This window comes from Berghia stephanieae, chromosome 9 (genome assembly GCF_034508935.2).
Source record: "Berghia stephanieae isolate SIO BIC M18660-M18661 chromosome 9, UCSD_Bste_1.3, whole genome shotgun sequence".
Lineage (NCBI taxonomy): Eukaryota > Metazoa > Mollusca > Gastropoda > Nudibranchia > Aeolidiidae > Berghia > Berghia stephanieae.
The window spans coordinates 18800605-18808665 of NC_088368.1; the positions used below are offsets into that span (position 1 = coordinate 18800605).

An 8061-nucleotide genomic window follows, 5' to 3' on the forward strand; every position below is an offset into this window, starting at 1 on the left:
ATATATAGTGGACATTGAAACTAGATTCTAACAAAAAAATATTATAACATTTACTGTACCAAACATATCGTTCGGTCAAATAAGTTGTCTACCTTCCATATTTTCCTTTTCTCAGCGGTTACACAGAAAAATCACAGGTAAGAAATAATCCATACAGTTTTGAATTGATTTGTGATCCATCCCTCATACCCGGTGTATAGAAAGATGACGTCACTCAGGTCTTTGTTATTGTTTTCTGCCGTCCGCGTTTATGAGTAATTATCACTGAACTGTATTAACCTGACTATAAACGTTCATGGATACCCACAGTTTTGTGTGTTGGTCCGTTATACTTCCGGATGGCAATGTTATGAGCTTCTTTGCCAAGCGCATACTATCTAAAGGGAATGAGATTAGCGGAAGAGTAGCGCCCCTTGGTTGGACGTCACCCATAGTCTGTGACATCACCGGCGGAAAAGTTATTAGAGAGAGAACGTCATGTTGGTTGTGCGCATGCGTCTCTCGTCCTCCGCTACTCTTCCGCTAATCTCATTCCCTATGGTTTTGAATTGATTTGTGATCCATCCCTCAGACCAGGAGTGTAGACCAGGAGGTTTTCTGGGGTTTTTTGCAGGTCGGATAACTCAAAAATGTTGTAGATTCTCGTGTACTATTTGCAGGTCTGGTAACCAAAATGACAGTGTTATTTTCTCATTCAAGTAATGAAAATACTCGCAACCCAACGCAGAATATAGATTGAACGAAGTTGACGTCACTCTGATCTTTGTTATTGCTTTATTGCCATCCATGTTTATAAATAATTCTCACTAAACTGTATTGACTAGACTATAAACCTTCAAGGTTGCACACAATTTTGTGTGTTGGTCCGTTAAATTTCCGGATGGCAATGTTGTGAGTTTCTTAGCCGAGCGCACAGCCTTTATTGTTCTTTACAACAATGTTCAATTAAACCCATAAAAACCTTCGGTTATCTGACCCGATAAAAAGTGCGCCTAGCTCAAAACGGTTATAAAATAAGTTGAGGTGACAGGAAATAATTCCAAAAAGTGAATATTTTAAAATCAAATTATTATAATAATATGATCTCTTCGTTTTTGTTAATTTAAAAACACTAAGGGTTATCCCACGCCGGAGACCAACTCGGTCCTCGGCCGTCTTCCGGATAAAGACTTCGGGCACGGACAAAATACTAAGAATAAAGAGAAGAGCCTCAAGACCATTCCAAACACCCGACGTTTTGGGGTTTTTGTGTTTTGTTTGTTGTTTTTTGGTTTTTTTTTTTTTGTTTTGTTTTTTTTTTGTTTGTTTGTTTGTTTGTTTTTGTGTTGTTTTTTTTTTGTTTGTTTGTTTTTTTTGTTTGTTTTTTTTTTTTTGTTTTTATTTTTCGAGTTTGGTATGGGTGGGTCTAGCGGCTCTTCTCTTAATTCTTAGTATTTTGTCCGTGCCCGACGTCTTTATCCGGAAGACGGCAGAGGACGGCAGTGCGGGGTAGTCGGAGTTAGTCTCCGGTGTGGGCTAGCGCTAATCCAATCTCCTTCATGAATCAAGCAAGTATGCAAAAGCTAGTTATTTCCACTGTTTTATGCATTCCGACATAATACCGTTTTGAGGTTATAGATCGCATTTTGATATGTAAATGAATTCGAAGTGGTACATTTAGAGAATTATATTATGTGACCCATCGTCTCAAAACGGTATTATGTCGGAACGAACCATATGCTTAACAGCCGAATGAAATGTTAAAGTGGTCAAAAATATAAAGTGTTGACATTAGCACCGTAAAATGTCGTATCCACTCTCCTCAATAAAACATACAAACTCAACACAAGTCTGATATTTCTGGGTATAAATTCGATTTTCAACATCTTAACCATTCCGACTTAATACCGTTTTGAGGCGAAGGGTCACATATATTATGTGACCGGGACCGCCATGTCAATATAGTGACCATCACACCAAAGATCGATTTCAAAAGCAAGATAAAATGTGAAATGTCAGATTTTAGTTTGTATCGCTCTTCGTCGTGTAGCTAGAGCTATGTGATCTTGTGGAATAATACTCGCAATCTGCTTTCCCAGCAAATTATTATTATATTATTATTATTATTATTATTATTATTATTATTATTATTATTATTATTATTATTATTATTATTATTATTATTATTATAGTATTATTATTATTATTTTTATTATTATTATTATTATTATTATTATATTATTATTATTATTACTAGTATTATTATTATTATATATTATTATTATTATTATCATCATCTCATCATCATTATTATTATTATTATTATTATTATTATTATTATTATTATTATTATTATTATTATATTTTATATATTATTATTATTATTATTATTATTATTATTATTATTATTATTATTAAATCACTTCACACTGTAAAAATGTCATTGGGTCCCACCAAAGTCTCTCTAACCGAAGTCTTAGCCAACCCCATAGCCTGAGACTGGCTAAAAATTACTTGACAATGTCGAAAAGCCCTATAGATAGTTCGAAGATGACGTCACTCATGTCTTTGTTATTGTTTTTTGCCACCCGCGTTTATGAGTAATGCTCACTGAACTGTATTAACCTGACTATAAACGTTCAAGGATACTAACAGTTTTGTGTGTTGGTCCGTTATACTTCCGGATGGCAATTTTATGAGCTTCTTAGCCAAGCACATACTATCTATAGTTCCCACTAAAAGTCCATAGTTCCCATGGTGTTTCAACCACGAGGGACATAATATGCTGCAGTGCTTTGACAATGACAAGAACGATAACAACAGCAACGCGTATTTAAGGGAATTAATTGGCCAAAGGACTCGTCCTTTAAATATAAATGTGACCCTTCGTCTCAAAACGGTATTATGTCGGGATCGACCAGATGCTATGATATGAAACCTTGTAATCTACCACAGTAAAATATGATATTCCTTCTCCTCTATAAAGCATATAAACTCAACTTAAGAATGATATTTCTGGCTACAAATTCCATTTTAAGCATCTTCATCATCCCGACTTAATACCGTTTTGAGACGAGGGGTCACAAATATAAAAGGGCAGCGTGATTCAGTGGTACGGTCTTTGCTTCGTACCACGAAGTTACCGAGTTCGATCGCAAACCGCTGTGTTGCGTTGTGTGGCCTTGAGCAGGTCTCGCCCTAGGTCAATTTGCGGCGCTGCACTGCGGCTGACGCCTGGATTATTCCTGCCTTCCCTTGGAATAGGCCCTAAAGACATAATATTTCCCTTATGGGATGAATAAAGGGAATTTATTTTATTTTAAAGGTTCTCTAACCGAAGTCTTAGCCAACTGGCTAAAAATGACTTGACAATGTCGAACTGTCCATAGTTCCCACTAATCTATCTAACCGAAGTCTCCGCCAACCCAAAGCCTGATACTGGCTATAAACTACCTGAACAATGTCGAAACGCCCATAGTTCCCAATAAAGTCTTTCTATCCGAAGTCTATTTTAACCCAAAGCCTGATACTGGCTAAAAATTACCTGAACAATGTCGAAACGCCCATAGTTCCCAATAGAGTATATCTAACCGAAGTCTCCGCCAACCCAATGCCTGATACTGGCTATAAACTACCTGAACAATGTCGAAACGCCCATAGTTCCCAATAAATTATTTCTATCCGAAGTCTATTTTAACCCAAAGCCTGAGACCAGCCAAAAAATGTCTGGACAATGTCGAGATGTCCAAAGTTTCCACTAGTCAATCTAACCGAAGTCTCAGCCAACCCAAAGCTTGATACTGGCTAAAAATTACCTGAACAAAGTCGAAACGCTCATAGTTCCCAATAAAGTCTATCTAAGCCCAGTCTCCGCCAACCCAAAGCCTGAGATGGGCTAAAAATTTACGAAGCAACGATAATGAGTTGTATTCAATCATAAAACCATTGAGATCATTTATTTGTTTTCTTGAGTACCAATAACACCAAATCAAGTTTACTTTTGTTTTGGTGATCAGTGCCTTGTAAATATCTTCTTTCTTTTGGGCGGTAGGTGGGGGGGGGGGGGGGGGGGGGGGCGAGGTGGACGGTGTCAGTCAACGAAAGCTACATTCTAGCAAACACACTTTATTAGTTGTGTGTGTCCGCACGATTAAATCTGACGAGCAGAACTGGTTAGTGTGTTACTTTAACGTAAAGTATCAAATTACTCAGTTGCTCAGACTGCCAGATCTATCGTTCTTATGCATAAAACTATGTGGAACCTTAAACGTTTATTATTGGTTACAGTTATAGGCACTTATCTAAGGGGGAACTAAACACCAAATTGACAGTCTAAAAAACAATTTAAAAGAGCCGAGTTACGTCATCTTCAGTCATTCTATACGACATATACATATCTGCAGGTCTGACATCCAAATATTTTCCGCCATTTATTGAGATTTCCACCACAACAATGTGCCCATAATAAATTGGGTTATCAGACCTGCGAATAAGTGCACATCGATTCTATAGTGTGTTAGGAAATTGTGATTCCCAATTTGATTCATAGTCATGTGGAATTTATGAAAGATCGTGATGTGTATTGGCCATAGTATCGGCAAGAGACCATTTCTTACTCTCTCTCTCTCTCTCTCTCTCTCTCTCTCTCTCCTCTCTCTCTCTCTCTCTCTTCTCTCTCTATCTATCTCTCTCTCTCTCTCTCTCTCTCTCTCTCCTCTCTCTCCTTTATATATATATATATATATAATATATATATATATATATATATCACACACACACACATTCAGCATTCTCCCTGATATAGAGAAGGACGGAGATACACAAGAGAATAATAATCATTTAAATATGTCCATTAACTTTCTCAATATTATATCCACAGTACAATAATGGCTATACGTCTCTTTATTACCATCGCCATCATCTTCGTCTGCGCCTGCAATGTACAGCAATCCAGGGCTGAATTGGTTTGGAAAAAAATCCCCTCCATCCAAGACTTCCTCGGCTCCATCTCCCGTGCCAAAGGGTCAGTCCAGAACAAAAGATACGAGTCCATCCCCCAAACCAAAGGGTCAGTCCAGAACAAAAGATACGAGTCCATCCCCCAAACCAAAGGGTTAGTCCAAGACAAAACATACGACTTCATCCCTCATCCTGAAGGATCAGTTCTGGACAATTCCTCAGCCTCCATCTCCCAAACCAAAGAGTCAGTCCAGAACCACCTCGATTCCTACTTGGGTGTCGATGAACTACTCAAAAACTTCCTTGACTCCACCCCTCGTACCAAAACGTCAGTCCAGAACCACCTAAATTCCTACTCGGGTGTCAGTGGATTGCTCAAGAATTTCCTTGACTCCACCCCCCGTTCAAAGGAGTCAGTTCAGAACCAAGTCGATTCCTACTCGGGTGTCAGTGAATTGCTCAAGAATTTCCTTGACTCTATCCCTCTTACCAAAGCGTCAATCCAGAACCACATCGACTCCTACCCACTTGTCGGTGGATTACTCAAGTATTTTGTAGATTCGAACCCGTATGACCCGAATCAACCGATCCCTCCTATCATCTCGGTTTTTGCCGCTATCCTTTTATTATTACAGATAATATTTGGTGCCAGACCCGAAGTACTATAAGATATCCTGGATGAGTTGGGGGGGGGGGGGGGGGGGTTAGTCACTTAGACGTGTCTAACAACGCATTTTCGTTTCATTTGCTGGCGTAAATATCAGAGATGTCTAGCTGTAGGAATTGTATGTTATGTTTATTGGTGGGGATTTTAAACCAATTAATGACGGCTTATGTGTTCGTCCATTGCTGTATGTCTGTGTTTTATCTGATTGTGTTGTTGATGTCTTGGAGATAGTGCTTGCTCATAAAGCCTATTTCTGACTTGGCTGGGTTTATTAGCCTGCATTGTTATTGAAGTCTGTCTTGTGGTCTTTTATTGTTATGAATGCCTCGTTGGGTCCGATGCACTCTACCCGCTCTTCGAGGTCGAGTTTGGTTGCAATCTGTTTCGGCTAAAAATACGTGAGTGAATTTATTATTTTTATATGCTCTAACCTAAATTATCGAACACTCTCGTACCTACCAAGTAGCCACCAACATAATGTATATATATATATATATATATATATATAGAGAGAGAGAGAGAGAGAGAGAGAGAGATAGAGAGAGAAAGAGAGAGAGAGAGAGTGAGAGAGAGATAGATAGATAGATAGATAGATAGATAGATAGATAGATAGATAGAGAGAGAGAGAGAGAGTAGGAAGATAAAAGGTGTCTATTGAATTCAATTTGTATGAAGTAGCTCCTCTTTGCTTTGCATATAATATTGAATTTGTAACTAATAACGAATTGACATATTTATGGACAATAAAGATCTATTATTATCATTATCAAATGTTTCTGTTGTTTTTTTAAAAAAAACACGATCATTAACAAACTATTTATCGTTATACGTTTTGGAATATGGCAGCTCAATTTGGGACCCATTTACAAAGAAAAACATCGACACCTTAGAAAACATCCTAAGAAAAACAGCAAGACGCATCACAAACATATTCGATCCTTTCTCAAGTGCGTCTGAAATAACACAATGGATTGGCCTTGGACCTCTGGAAAAGAGAAGAAAAATAGATAAACTTAAATTGTTCCACAAAATCTACTATAAAAATTCGTGCCTTAAACGTCCAAACGACATCAAAGATATCGGCACAAGAACTACGAGGGGACACACAGCAAGAGTAACCATCCCAACATCAAAAACAGACGCCCACATCTATGTAATAGCCTCCCAGCTGAAGTGGCTGAAAACGGTTGCCAACATTACATGCCTTCACGCGATGCGTGAGTTCACAACGTGACTTTTTAATCTATGTATTTTTTTAAAATTAGTACAATGTGCAGAGTTTTAACAAGTTTACAATGTAAAACCCTACAAACTGTGGAGTGACCCTCGACAATATTGGAGGTTTCCACAAGACGAAGAAGAAGAAGAAGATGTTTGTCGAATGAATATTGATAGGAAGCACAGGTAAACACAATGCTATTTGAATTGAGTTTAATATTGAAACAAGAACGCCCTTCCGCGGTGCATCCTTGCCATTCCATGAATATAAAAATAACAGCAGTCATACCAGGTCCCGCAGTCAGGAGTTAATGCTCATTTCAACTCTTGGGTTGTGGAAATGATTGTTGGGGGGGGGGGGGGGGGGGGGGGGAGGTGTGTGTGTGTGTGTGTGTGTGTGTGTGCGTGTGTGTGTGTGTGATTATTCTGTTTTTATTGAATTAGAGATACTCATGAGTGTGTGTGGGTGTGTGTGTGTGTGTGTTTAGGAAGACCAATACGGTTTCTATAGCTGCAAACGGAATAGTAACTGAGAGTTTCACTAATGATACTAATGATAAGTTCGTCATTCGGACGCATTGCATTGCAGTATTCCGAATCGAAGAGCCATGGAGTTATTCAGACTCGACCCTGGTTAGCCACTGAGTTCTATTCAGTTTAGACTCGAGTCCGAATTGCCACAGGAAGCAATTCAGACTCGGGTCCGAATTGCCACGGGAAGCAATTCAGACCCGGGTCCGAATTGCCACGGGAAGCAATTCAGACTCGGGTCCGAATAGCCTTTTCCTTTCAAAAATGAAATGAATAACAATGTGAAATTGAATGTAAGATTCAATTTAATATACTAAAACAGATAAAATGGACGTTTATATATATATATTTATATATATATATATATATATATATATATATATATATATATATATATATATATATATATATATATATATATATAGTCGTTTCATTGTAAAAGTTATCGATTGTGACTATTTAATTTTTATAATTGACATTCCTGAACTCTCAATTCTCTCAGCCCATAGAAACGGTAAACAGTTTGCATTTAACATGTTCCGGTGCCCCTATGATTTAATCTACACAATTTTTTTTTCACCAATGTCACAAGCAGTTAGTAATAATCTTGATCAGGGTTTGGTGAAGTAAATGTGTGACTTATTGGAATGATGATATATTCTTAATTGAAAAGTGCCTATAACCATGTCATGATGAACTCGAAATGC

The 8061-nt window shown here is 37.8% G+C and overlaps 1 protein-coding gene across 1 annotated transcript in view; it reads left to right on the forward strand.

Annotated features, from left to right (window-relative positions):
- The window catches only part of LOC144979314 (uncharacterized), a 5893-nt gene extending 286 nt beyond the window's left edge, over positions 1-5607 (forward strand). The window contains exons 1-2 of the mRNA XM_078925945.1: positions 1-137; positions 4859-5607. The exon at positions 1-137 is cut by the window's left edge and continues 286 nt beyond it. Of these exons, the coding sequence (XP_078782071.1) occupies positions 4866-5606 (741 nt within the window). The 5' untranslated portion in view covers positions 1-137; positions 4859-4865 and the 3' untranslated portion in view covers position 5607. The remainder of the gene's footprint in view (positions 138-4858) is intronic.
- Positions 5608-8061: the final 2454 nt, after the last annotated feature.